The 14,792-nt window shown below is 35.6% G+C and overlaps 1 protein-coding gene across 1 annotated transcript; it reads right to left on the bottom strand.

The window, feature by feature from the left end:
• Positions 1-553: 553 nt before the first annotated feature.
• Positions 554-14,546, bottom strand: LOC147035845 (vomeronasal type-2 receptor 1-like). Its single transcript, XM_085869732.1, has 4 exons — positions 14,303-14,546; positions 7,731-7,873; positions 7,493-7,616; positions 554-576 (listed from the first exon to the last, which is right to left on the bottom strand). The coding sequence occupies exons 1-4, from the start codon at positions 14,478-14,480 to the stop codon at positions 554-556; spliced, it is 468 nt and encodes a 155-aa protein (XP_085725858.1). The 5' UTR covers positions 14,481-14,546.
• Positions 14,547-14,792: the final 246 nt, after the last annotated feature.

Raw genomic sequence — 14,792 nt, 5'->3', positions numbered from 1 at the left:
ATGGAGCACGAACCCCTGACTCTGAATAACATGGCGTGGCCAAAGTGTCTGCAGAGAGTTCACGATTCGCTCAGAATGATGGAGGATGGTTCGACTGCCGACAATTGGCACTCGGCAAGTGGCTTAAGCACTCATGCAAGCACTACAATTAAATTGTTCATAAGGAATGGTTGGCCAGGCTGTTGCCGCATACAATTAAGGAACCCCTTACACAAACATTATAACTTTATTTTAAAACGTCCATTTTTTTTTTTTTACCAGATTTGCTATATTTAATTCCCTGAAGAACAAATTGCAAAATCTCTGAAAATATCGACACAGATCTAGCAGATGGTATGGATAGGCAGTCCCTCTGGGGGACAGGTTGAGACATCAAGCAGTGAATGCATTAAATCATACAGCTCAATGAAGCTGATTCTGTGAAATAAACATTGCAGAAAATCCACCATGTTGCCTGCTCATTTGTGCGCATGTCAGGTGGTACATTGGTTCTGGGTCCAAAAAAACGTCATAATTATATTTGAAACGTCCATTTTTATTTTTATTTTTAATTTTAACCAGATTTGCTTCGATTCCCTGTCGAACACATCGCAAAACCTCCAAAAATATAGATATATTTGTCAGATGCTATGGATATGCAGTCCATCTGATGGGGGATTGCCTAAGGTCTTGCAGTGAAAGCATTAAATTATTTACCTCAATAAAGCTGGTTAATTTTGTTACGTTCCGAAAAAATTTTGTTCACTCAATATAATTTTCTGAATCAGTCGGAAAAGGTAAGTTGAATGCTTTGGAAATTTCACATTTTCCTGTGTCTATATGGAGGAGGGAACATTGAATTGGTTGCTTAAAGTAAATAACTATATTGGCTTAGTTATAAAACTCGTTATTTCTTTAAATTATCAGATTTCATGAAATATTTCGACATTTGTTTAGTCAGGACAATATCTGATCCTCAAAACCGAAATAATATTTTGATGATATACTTTAATTCGTCTGTGAGAGTAGATCATGGAAAATCGTATCATATGCATGAAATCACTCCAATCACCTAATTTGTAAACTATAGTTCTTGAAAAAAAATGTACACAACGATTCGTAGCTATGATGAATAGGCATTCAATATGAGTGAGGAAAGTGAAAAAAAACTTTATAGTTTCGAAATCGTTGCACACTGTTCCAAGTTAAGGCATGGTTGTGCAGTCCAAAAAACATGGCGGCTTCAGACCCCAGCGAGGTATTTTTTTAGATGCATTGTCGAGGCTCGTATGAGAGCTAACACACAGAAACACACAACTTGGGAAGCAGGGGACCAGAGTGGCAGGAGGGAAGCAAAAACAGTGGGGGAAGAGAGACAGGAGGAGATATGTGGGAGAGGGATGGTGCAGGGTACGTAGGATAAACAACATGGACACTACAGGGACTTTCAGGTCCTTACATGACAGGGACTTTCAGGAAGGAGAGCATGGAATTTGAAGGAAGTGGGTTTGGGGTGGATTAGTGGAGTTGGAAATGCTCCTGGTTTGGGATTGGGGAAGATGAGACATGGTGGTGAACAGCTGTTTTGAGACCTGGAGGAAAGAGTGGGATTGAAGAGAGTGTGGATGTTTGTTCCAAAGGTTGGAAAAAAAAGGAATGAAAGAGTGAATGTGAGCAGTGATTCTTGATTTGAGTAGTTTTGACAGAAGACGGTTGCTGGGGGACCTTGAGCACCCTTCACAAATATGGGCATGGCGGGGGAGGGCGACATATCTCAGACAAAGTGGCGGGAGAGAGTGGTAACAGAGAGCAGATGGTATAAGACAGCGAGAGCACTGACCTTTCTGTGGCGAGAGAGAGAGAGAGAGAGAGAGAGAGAGAGAGAGAGAGAGAGAGAGAGAGAGAGAGAGAGAGAGAGAGAGAGAGAGAGAGAGAGAGAGAGAGAGAGAGAGAGAGAGATAGAGAGAGAGAGAGACTCAAAGACATCGCTGGAGATACCAATGATCCTAAATGGCTTGGTTTCCACAGCGTGAAGCTGAGAATGGTGACATGTGGGAGCACCAGCCAAGAGGGGAGGGCAGTACTCCATCAGGCTGTGGACAAAATCTTTGTATGTGGTCAGGAGCTCAGTTGTGCCAAGGAACGACTTTGCATAGCAGAAGATGCCTAGTTGGCGAATGGCTTTTGAGTCCAGTTTGGAAATGTGGCTTTCCCAGAAAAGATCATGGCAGATCTTGAGACCCAGAAGCTTGAAGGAAAGGACTTCTTCAAGAGGATTGTTGCAAAGGTAGATGGGGGGGGGGTGTTTCCAAGACTGAACTTTCGGAGAGACATAGTGAGTGTGAGATTTGACAGGATTGAAAGACATGTTCCAAGTGTTTGACCAGTTTATGATTTTATCCAGATCTGCAGAGAGTTAAGAAGCTGCTGCTTACCGATCTGAGGGATGACAGATGGTGCAGCAGAGGGTGGAGTCATCAGCAAAGATATATAGAGGATTTCCCAGAGAGTCGGAGAGATCACTGATGAAAACCAGAAAAAGAACAGGGCCCAGAACACTACCTTGAGGAACTCCAGCCTGGACAGGAAGAGGGGATTGTTGAAGTGGACTTCCTTTTTCGTCGTTTTAAAATTAATCTGCTTAAATGTGGCCATTAATAATCTCAGCTAATTACTACTCCTGTTTCAGTTAATTTTACCTGTTTGCAATTACCGCACCTGTTTTAATTAATTAAACCTGTTTCCAATTACTACACCTGTTTTTCTTATTACTAAATGTATATTCATTTTGATGTTACTCATTTTATTGTAAACCTATAATCAATGTGTTTTATTGGAATTTGTATCCTCTCCTGCGTAAGTTTGAACTGTAGCTCAAGGTCCAAAAGCCAATTGTCTCCATAGCTTTCCTAGATTCTCTAATTTGCCTTCGTGGATGCACTCAATGTCATCTCCTGTTATTTCTCTCTTCTCTTCCCCTCCCTTTCTCTCTCTGGACTTAGATTTCCAATTAATGTGCATGCCACCTCTCCGTCAGGCTTTTCTAAAAGGACTGATGTGATTTTGACAGCCTGATACATTAATCTGTCCAGAATTGCTTTACTTGTAGTTGGATCCTTGCTTGGCTTTTGATTTGCTTGTTGTCTCTATCCAAGGCGATAAGAACTTTATGATGTATCTCTCATGTGCATATTACTTTAAACTGGCCTAGACAAGGTCAGATTTGGGTCAGTATGACCCGACTTCCCTCCTTATCTCGTTCTCAGCTCTTCCCCTTCAGCCCCCTAGACTTTCCCCCACCTTCCCTTGGGTAATATAAATCGACGATTCCTATGAACTCCAATTAGCGGAGAACATTGTATGTATTACATCAATGCTCCTTCGTACCATAACATTAGGAATGATAATATAAATTCTCTGTTTGAATTGTACTTTGCCTCGAGTGGCCATTTAGTTTTAAGAGTTCCACACCAGGATGACAGAACTCCATTTAGGGACACACGTTGGCTGCGACAGGAGAGGAAGTCTTCGAGTCATTAGTGGAGATGCGCTTGGATACCATCGGAAGAGAATATGGTGAGCAGGTCAGGGTGCCTGACGCTATCGAAAGGTCGTGATATATCTCAGGAGATGGCTTTTGGTTAGAAAAATGCAATATCACAAATATTACAAATTAGTTTGCAAAATAAATGTTTGAATTCTGCTTGGTGTAAATCATGACAAGATAGCAAATCACGTACTTATCCTCAGTAAAAATAAGCCTGTCTCTATTGCGACGTGTGGTGAGGTGTGAATTACACAGCTGTTTTGAATTATGTAGAGGTTAGGTGTTTTTAATAACATGGCTGTTATTTTACAGAGAGTTGTTTATAATAATGTGGTGGTGAGGTGTTTTGAATTACGTGGTGGTGAGATGTTTTTAATAACATGGCAATGTCTGTCCCACTGCAGCAATGTCTGATGAGGGAGCGTAGCGAGTTGATTCACATATATATATATATATATATATATATATATATATATATATATATATATATATATATATATATATATATATTTTTTTTTATTTCTTGTTCTTCTTTCGGCTGCTCCCGTTAGGGGTCGCCACAGCGGATCATCCGCATGATCCGCATAGTGATTTGGCACATGTTTTACACCGGATTCCCTTCCTGACGCAACCCTGGTCGCCTCTTACGACACAGGGATAATATATGTATATATATATATATATATATATATATATATATATATATATATATATATATATATATATATATATATATATATATATATATTTCTATATATATGCCGGTAGGCGACGAGTGATCTACAATGATCGAAGCGCTGAATACGATGCTTTTCATTCTGACCGATCCACCGACGAAAATTCATTGCCAAGATGCATTGGTTCACATACAATTGTTCCTCTGCCTGGCAAGATTTTGTCCTATTGCATATTTTGCCAACTGGCACTCCTCATAAAAAATGACGGTAAATAGACACCGTATTTTTGAATGACTACCATGTGAAAAATAAAACCTAAATCAAAAATCGGCTCAAGTAAAATTTTCAAAATATCTTGAAGTGTTTAATTCCGAAGTCTCGTTTCTCGACATTCAAAACTGTAGGACAAGTATTGAAAATAGTGAACGTGGTTTTTCGTCCGCTGCATAGCAACGGGTGGTTGCTTAGCAACGAAACTCAGACGCTCACACTCCCAGCCCATATAGCGCCTGTTTGCCAAGTTTCATCGAAAATGGTTTGCTGGTTTGTGCTGTGGAGCCTCGCGTTGCAGAAACACACACACACACATACACACACACACACACACACACACACACACACACACACACACACACACACACACACACACACACACACACACACACACACACACACAGACGGAAAACCCGATAAACTTCTGTCAATACTCTTGTTTGACCACCTCCTGAGCCACACATTATTTTTCATAAGCCACGCCCAATTTTCCATAAGCCACGCCCACTTTCCCACGCCACTCCCACTTTTCATCAACCACCTCCACTTTCCCTAAGCTCCACCCACTTTCCTAAGCCCCTCGTAAAAATGATGGTAAATAGACACCTTATATTTGAAGGACTACCATTTGAAAAATAAAACCTAAATCAAAAATCGGCTCAAGTAAAATTTTCTAAATATCTCGAAGTGTTTAATTCTGAAGTCTCGTTTCTCCACATTCAAAACTGTACGACAATTATTGAAAATAGTGAACGTGGTTTTTCGGCCGCTGCATAGCAACGGGTGGTTGCTTAGCAACAAAACTCAAACGTTCACACTCCCAGCACATATGGCACGTGTTCGCCAAGTTTCATCGAAATTGATTTGCGGGTTTGTGCTGTGGAGCCTCGCATTGCGCACACACACACACACACACACACACACACACACACACACACACACACACACACACACACACACACACACACACACACACACGGAAAATCCGACAATAAGGGATATCTCGCGAATCCAATATATATATATATATATATATATATATATATATATATATATATATATATATATATATATATATATATATATATATATATATATATATATATATATATATATATATATATATATATATATATATATATATATATATATATATATATATATATATATATATATATATATATATATATATATATATATATATATATATATATATATATATATATATATATATATATATATATACACTGTATATATATTTATCTATATATATATATATACTGTATATATATATATATATATATATATATATATATATATATATATATATATATATATATATATATATATATATATATATATATATATATATATATATATATATATATATATATATATATATATATATATATATATATATATATATATACACATTTACTGTTATATGAACCCAGTATGATTGTTATGTTTGTGGGGGGGGGGAGGGGTCGAAATTGCCATAGAACTTCTAGAAGTGTGTAGAGTTGCGTGGTCCATGTATGTATGAGTTGTTAGTAAATCTCGACGTAATATGTAGGGAAACATAGCTTAAGCATTGTCTTGTTTGAATGTGCACCATACAAGTGTGGGAGAAAATAATTATATTAATGTACTCTCAATTATAATTGTTGCTGGTGCTTTATAAATATATTTTTTATGCTATAATGTCAGTTATGCTCCCTTTTAGCCAAGAGTCTTTTGACCTAAATGTTGATACAAAGAATGTCTTGCTATGGAACAAAGTGACCTGTTTGATAATACCAACTTTTGCCATGATTACATCATTGGTTTTTCATCTCAAAGACACTTATTGCAGTTGGAGTTCTTTGCCTAAGGCTTATCAGCCTCCTTCACTCTCCCAAAAGCATATAAATGCCATAAAATGTAATTTTGTTTCAGTGCAAATCATTGTAGATGTTTACCATCTCGGTGGCTTGTACTCCTTGGTACCAAGTAAAAAATAAATTATCTGATGTAATGTACTTTCCGTTGTGGACAGTGAATTAATTGTGGCTTTCATTTGAGTAACAGGATTTACATCGAGTCGGTTAAAACGTTAAAAAATAAAATTCCACGACAACTACAAAAATTATACAACACAGGGAATGTGTTGCAAAGGTAGATGGATTCTACCATTACACCCACAAATACAAATAAAGTTTGCATTGTGAAGTATGTATGAAGTTTCAATTCTTTGCATGGTCTGCTTTAGAAGATACAGAGGTCAAATTTTTATCCTTTTTTCAAACATGGCTGCCACACCATGTAACCTATGATGTCATAATTATCATTATCCCATTCTACATGTCTACATTATCCCATTTCATTGTAATGATTAATTAGAGATCACCCGGCTATTGCTCCTTTACACTGTCTGTGAAATAGAGTCCGGAGTGAGGCACCTTAGATTTCATTAGATTTATATTACCTCACTGTGTGTAATTAATTATGTATTAATTGCATTCCCTTCCTTCCCTCCCAACCCACCATCGTATTCCTCTGACAGGTAAATATTATTCCCACAGTTTGTTTGTTTTGGGAATAAACCCGTTGGTTTTCTAAATGCTTCAAGGTTCTCTTGTTTCTCATCGCAACTGCACATATGGGTAAAACCACCATCATTGACGCAGTGTGATGGAGTTAAAGCCAGTCTGGCCCCTCTGTTCAAACACACCACTTGAACACGACAATATATTTATTTGTATATATTCCCCCAAGGACAGTTATGCCACAGATAACTCAATATTCCCCAAAAGACTGTTATTACTGAAGAATAAGAAATTTTACTCTCATAATGTGTTAATGAGATGAAAGAACCTTTTATGTGGGAATGCATTCTCATCTCATCCATCCTTTGATACAGTATTCCATTGAATTTTCACAGAGAATAAAACAAAGATAAATTTTGATAATAAATGACTCGTACAAAAGACCTGTGACATTTTTTAAAACGTGCACATCACCATGTATATTTTACCTGTCTCATTGGATAATTGCCCTTGTGGGCAAGCAATGCAATCATAACAACATAATGGCTCTCCTTTCCGGGCTGTCTTTCGTGTTCCTGGTCGACAGGGATCGCTGCACAAAGAGCTCGGAACCTTGAACACAGAATTCATTACAAAGTTGTTAAAATAATTTATTGCAAAGTTTAAAAAAAATGATATTAGAACTGTATGGAAACGAATGTTTCCTTTTAGAAAAGAAAAACTTGCCTTTTGTGACCCATCATTAGAGACCACATGATGTGAAAAAAAGCTGAGTTGCTGCTCATGTGGATTTGATGAATCAAAAATACCAATAATTTTGAAATCTAAAGCACTTTCCTTATTTTTCTGCCAGTTCACAATCTCATACACTGCAGGAGGATCTCCATTTTTATCGAAAAACAGAGTTTCTGCCTTATTAACGCTGAATGTAACTTTCTTCAAATAGTATAAAAGCTGGAATATCCATGTGGGGAATAATTTGTAATGGAATAAATAACAGGAATGTTACAGAAATTATATTTCAAGAGACAAAAAAGTGTGTTATTTATGTGCACTTGTCGTTTTTCACAAAAGCATTAAAATTCTCGATTTCATCAACATTGTTCTTCACATAATTACAGATAACAAGGAAGATTAACCAAAACAATAAAAAGAGCAATCAGAGATTGCAGAACCTCGCCAGGACTTATTTTGTGTGGTGTTTGTGTACTGGTGTGTTACGTCATTAATATTAATAAGAACAAATATAACAAATATAAGAACAAAAAAAATATATATATAATTAGAACTGCCACTTTATAATTGCAAGCAGTGATGACAGGGTACCAAGACGTCCGGCTTTTATGCAACCCCGCTTTGATTGGACACTTGACCCTGACCAAATTACGTTTATTATTATTCTATTTTAATTCAGAATGGAGTTTAAACAAATCAAATTCAAATCAAATGGAAGAGAAAGCACTGTTATTACATAACTTAATTGGACTCATCAGAAGAAACTTGAACAAGCAAAAAGCAAAGATGAAGTTGCAGAAGTGGTTTTCCTATTGAAGCCTTTATGGACCTCTTAATTCCGCAATAAAGTTTGTATTGTGAAGTATGTATGAAGTTTCAATTTTTTGCATGGTCTGCTTTAGAAGATACAGAGGTCAAATTTTTATCCTTTTTTCAAATATGGCTGCCACACCATGTAACCTATGATGTCATAATTACCATTATCCGATTCTACATGTGTAGTCACACATATGGTGAAAATTTTGTGTCAATACGACAAGCGGTTGCAGAAAAAAAGTACTCAAGTTCTCTGCAGACAAACAAATTAAAAATAATTCATGGAGTAACACTTGGCAAAACAGAACAAAGTGGAACCGCACTCGGTAGAGCACACACCTCCGCCAGGCTGAACAGTTTACGCTTTACATCCCACTGATGGGCTACATTTGAACCAAAATATATTCCAATTGTTCTCATCACCAAACCAACTCATCCACCTAGTTTTGTCATATCTCGTCCATAACTTTTTGAGGTATCATGATATACTTAGTTTTGCCCCATTCTCTCTATTTTAAAATATCGGCCTATGTTGAAATGTTGACCTTAAAAATAATTGATCATTGAATTAATTGAGCTCATATGCAAATCCTGTGCAAATTTCAAGTCAATTGGATGAAAATTTAGGATTGTAGACATTGTACCTAAATTGATGAACTTTGGCCTATGTTGACCTTTTGGCATATGCTGATCTCAAAAATAATTGGTACTTGCATTTAATGAGCTCATATGAAAATCTTGTTCAAATTTCAAGTCAATTGGAAGAAAATTGACAATTTTAGAAATTCTGTCCGATGTTGACCTTTCAGCCTCTATTGACCTCAAAAGTAATAGTTGGGTGAATTCAGTGAACTCATATGTGAGTGCTCTTCAAATTTCCGTTCAATCGGATTAAAATTGAGGATTTTAGAAAGTTGGCCCGATTTGACCTTTTGGCCTATGATGAGCTTTTGAACTTTTGACCTCAAAAATAAATAGGATTCTGTCAGACCTGATTTACAAGTGCTCTTCAAATTTCAAGCTAATTGGATGAAAATTGAGGATTTTAGAAAATTTGGCCCAAATTGGCCTTTTTGCCTGTTTATCTCAAAATTAATAGGTGGTTGAATTCAGCGACCTGATATGCAAATGCTCTTCAAATATCAAGTCAATCAGATGAAGGTTGAGGATTTTAGAAATTCGACCTATGTTGACGTTTTGGTCTATGTTGACCTTTTGGCCTATGGTGACCTCAAAATTAATGTGGTTGAATTCAGTGACCTAATATTCAAATGTTCTTCAAATTTAATGTCAATCGGATTAAAATTGAGGATTTTTGAAAATTTGGCCCAAATTAGCCTTCTGGCCTGACTTGATCTCAGAAATAATTGGTGCATGTATTTAGTGACCTGATATGCAAATGGTCTTCAAATTTCAAGTCAATCTGATGAAAATTGAAAGTTTTGAAGTTTAGCCTTTGTTGACCTTTTGGTCTATCATGACCTTTTGGCCTGCGATAACCTCAAAAATAATAGGGTGTTGACTTCAATGACCTGATTTGCAAATGCTCTTCAAATTTCAAGTTAATTGGATTAACTTGTTAATCTCTGTCTATGTTAAGTTTAATCTCAAGTTAAAAATCTGTCTATGTTGATTTTTTGGTCTATGTTAACCTCAAAAAGAATAGATGGTTGAATTCAATGACCTGATTTGCAAATGCTTTTCAAATTTCAAGTTATTTGAATTAAAATTGAGGATTTCAGAAATTTGGCCCAAATTGGCCTTTTTGCCTATTGTGACCTTTTTCCTCTGTTTCCCTCAAAATTTGTTGATGGTTGAATTCAGTGACCTGCTATGCAAATTCTCTTCAAATTTCAAGTTAATTGGATTAAAATTGAGGATTTTGAAATTTGGCCTATTTTGGTCTTTGTTGACCTTTGGCCTACATTTACCTCAAAATTAATAGGTAGATGAATTTTGTGACTTGATTTGCAAATGCTCTTTTATGTTTAAGTCAATTGGATGAAAATTGAGAATTTTAGAAATTTGAACTTTTGGTTGAGATTGACCTCAATATTAATGGGTGTTTGAGTTCAGCCACCTCATGTGCAAACGATCTTCAAATTTTAAGTAAGTCGGATGAAAATTCAGGATTTTAGAAAATTTGGTCCAATTTGGCCCAAATTGGCCTTTTGCCCTTTGTTTATCTCATAATTAATAGGTGATTGAATTTGCCGACATGATATGCAAATAGTCTTCAAAGTTTAAGACAATCGGATGAAAAATGAGAATTTTAGAAATTTGGCCGGTGTTTTCCTTTTGGTCCATATTGACCTCAATATTAATGGGTGTTTGAGTTATGCGACCTCATGTACAAACGATCTTCAAATTTTAAGTCAATCGGATGAAAATTCAGGATTTTAAAAATTTGGTCCAATTTGGCCCAAATTGGCCTTTTGCCCTTTGTTCTTCTCAAAATTAATGTAAATTGAATTTGATGACGTGAAATGCAAATAGTCTTCAAATTTCAAGTCAATCGGATGAAAATTTACAATTTTAGAAACAATTTTAACATTTGGCCTATGTTGATGTTTTGACCTATGATAACCAGAAAAGCAATAGGTGGTTGAATTCACTGACCTGATATGCAAATACTGTTCAAATTTCAAGTTAATCGGATGAAAATTGAGGAATGTAGAGAGTTTGGAATTTGGATGGATGGCGTATTGGTTGATGTGGACCATTTTGGTTGACCAACTTTTACGAAACTTCGATGCGGGACCGTCGCAGGGTCGGTGACATTAATCTCTGAAAATGTAAAAATGATTGGTTTAGCGGTTTGGGCTGGAGGCGAGTGGACAGACAAACATAAAAAGCAAGAGGCTATCGACATACTTGTCCAATTTTTTTTTTGCCAAGTAACAAACAAACACACAAACAAACAAATGGAAGTGGTCAATATACTTTTCAAAAAAAAAAATTCCCAAGTAAACAATTTTTTTTATTTCTTTTTTGCCAACATGCATGTAAAGTTTTGCTGAGCCGAGCCGTGTTGAGCCATGCCGTGCCGTGCTAAAACCAAAACAGAGGTGATCAACATACTTGTCAAAAAAAAAAAAAAATTGTCAAGTAATAAACGGACGGACAGACAAATGGACCCAAATGCAATACATTCTCATATGGCGAGGGTTAATGCAATGGTCATTACAAAATATATACACATTCATAAGAAAATGAAGTTGTGGGGATTTGTATCATTAATATAAATGCACAATACATTCAGATGATGACTTGCTATCTTGTTACCTGCCACGATTTAAAGTTTGTAATTGTTGCACAAGTACCATTATTTAATGGACCTCGACCAGGAACACATTGTTGTAAATCGTGCAAGGCATGAGCAACAGCATACGTAGCAGTGTATGAGCGGTATGTCACTCTCATGTGAGACACATCAGTGAATTCCGTCTTAAAATCCCTGAGATCTTCAAAACAGTTGCAGGTCCGTAGCTTTGTGGTTGCAATGCTCCATGAGCAGTTGAAAGTCATTTCCCAGAATTCCAAAAGAAATACATTCGCTGAGCCTTCCATGTTGCAGCAATAATTTGGTACTTTTCTTTGTTTTGTTTTCAATGTAATATTTTTGTTATTTTCACGATATAAAACACTATTATTCAAAAAATGATTTTTAATTCGCATTGTTTCCTGCCCCAAATTTTTATTACAAAATTTAAACAAAATGTCATTTAAAAACCTCCTATTATTGGGAATACCATGTGTCGTGTTGTTTTTATATAATCCCAGCTGTTCTTGAAGGCAACTTGTAGCATTCTGGTATTTCCTTTTTATTGTGAGATTTGAAACATTGAAAATTGTCCTTTTGCCATATTGCCTTGCTGTTTCAAAGTTAATTTGATAGGGAAATCTGTTCGTGTTAGTTATATTATCACAAAGTGAATTTTGCAAGAATGGCTTAAGATTGACAAGAAATTCATAAAAACCTGGAATGGAACCCTGGTGGAGAGTAAAACCAATGGTCCCCTGAAATATGTGAGCAAGTCTTTCAGAGGCATATGGTTTGAAAGTTGCCCAATCTTCACTTGCAATCCATATATTTCCTGTAATGTTTCTTTTCCAAAGTTCCTCAACAAAAGGACCAAAACTACGTTCTCCACTGAAAACAACAACAACTGATACTTTACTTTTTTCAACAATTTGAACTGTAGAAAAAATAAAAATCGTGTTTCCTCGTGACCATAAATTATAAATATTAATGTAGATATCTCAGCAAGAGTTATAATTGATATTGTACTCATAAATGCTTCTTAACATATGCCAAATGATATGGCAGATGAAAAATAAATTGCAACTATCCAATACATTTTACAAAAGATTTAGATAATAACATACATGAAGTACAACAATAATACGTGCAGATTAATAAATGCTGAAGTAATCTTGTCTTGGAAAGAAGAAATCACTTATTTGCCAAACCAATCTTGGAAAAGCACTTGCAATCCATATATTTCCTGTAATTTTTGTTTTCCAAAGTTCCTTAACAAAAAAACCAAAACTACATTCTTCACTAAAAAACAAGTGATACTTTACTTTTTTCATCAATTTGAACTGTTGTTAAAAAACAAAATCAGGTTTCTTCATCATAATAAGTTATAAATATTAATGTAAATATCTCAGCAAGAGTTAAAATCGATATCATACTTATAAATGCTGATTAACATGTTCCAAATAATATTGCAGATGAAAAATAAATTGCATCTCTCAAGAGATATGTATATATATATATATATATATATATATATATATATATATATATATATATATATATATATATATATATATATATATATATATATATCTATCTTCTTCTTCTTCTTCTTTCGGCTGCTCCTGTTAGGGGTCGCCACAGCGGATCATCCGTATGATCCGCATAGTGATTTGGCACATGTTTTACGCCGGATACCCTTCCTGACGCAACCCTGGTCGCCTCTTACGACACAGGGATATGGTACACCTATTTGAACCGGGGTATACACCGGCCCAGTATACTGGTACTCATTTCGCCGACCTCGGAAGGATGACAGGCTGAATCAACCCCCTGGTGTATTAATTCAGTGGCCCAACGGGGCTTGAACTCAGGACCTTTTGGATCCCAAGCCGCTGCCCTAACCACTGCGCCAACACCAGGCTCTAAAATATATATATATATATATATATATATATATATATATATATATATATATATATATATATATATATATATATATATATATATATATATATATATATATATATATATATATATATATATATATTGATAATAACATACATGAAGTCTGACAATAATACGTGCAGATTAATAAATGTTTAACTAATATTTTCTTGAAAAGAAGAAATCGCTTATTTGCCAAACCAATTTTGGAAAACCACGACGTTTTGCAAAATGATTTGTTGAAATTAACAGATAAAAAGTTTGGAAACGAGTGAACTTTTTATTGGTGCATTTTCCATGTTGAACGTGAGTGGCAGAAATATTCCACATTGTTTAAATGCAAACATTGGCTCGCTCGCAGTTATTGAGAAATAATGTAGCTCCTTTCTCACTTTGTGTCTTAAAATGACTCAAATATATATATATATATATATATATATATATATATATATATATATATATATATATATATATATATATATATATATATATATATGTAATAACATATTTCAATCTGAATAAACAAGGACATCCTCACCGAGTTGTTTGATTTTGTCCACTTCATCAACATTTGGAAGTGTTTCGATAAAGTCGAGGCAATGCCCTTTTTTCTCCGCTTCATCTGCAAATTGAGCGATCCCTTGTTTTCCATAATCATCATTATCTTGCAATGCTCCCAGGAAAACCCAATGGAAATGAGACACTATTCGAGCCATTGCCGTGGACTGGAAAGCATCACTCGGTACGGTGCGAAGAAATGATGGATATTCCTTCTTGTTACTGAGACATTTACATGTTGCTGTGTAGCTTACCTGAAATAAATAATGTAGTACAATTTAATGGCTTCATTATTGATTTATTTTGGTGAGATAATGAAGAAACACAAAACATATGTGCTTAAAAAATTATGGAGGGAGGGGAGAGGTAATGGTAGAGAGAGGGTATGGAGGGGAGCGAGAGAGGAGGGAGGGGAGGGATGTTAGGGAGAGAGGAGGGAGCGGCGGAAGGGGAGGGAAACAATGGAGGGG

The sequence above is a fragment of the Eptatretus burgeri genome, chromosome 1 (assembly GCF_056783735.1).
Source record: "Eptatretus burgeri isolate ZD-2024b chromosome 1, Ebu_testis_v1, whole genome shotgun sequence".
In the NCBI taxonomy this organism is placed as follows: domain Eukaryota; kingdom Metazoa; phylum Chordata; class Myxini; order Myxiniformes; family Myxinidae; genus Eptatretus; species Eptatretus burgeri.
This window is presented reverse-complemented; position numbering and strand designations above follow the sequence as displayed.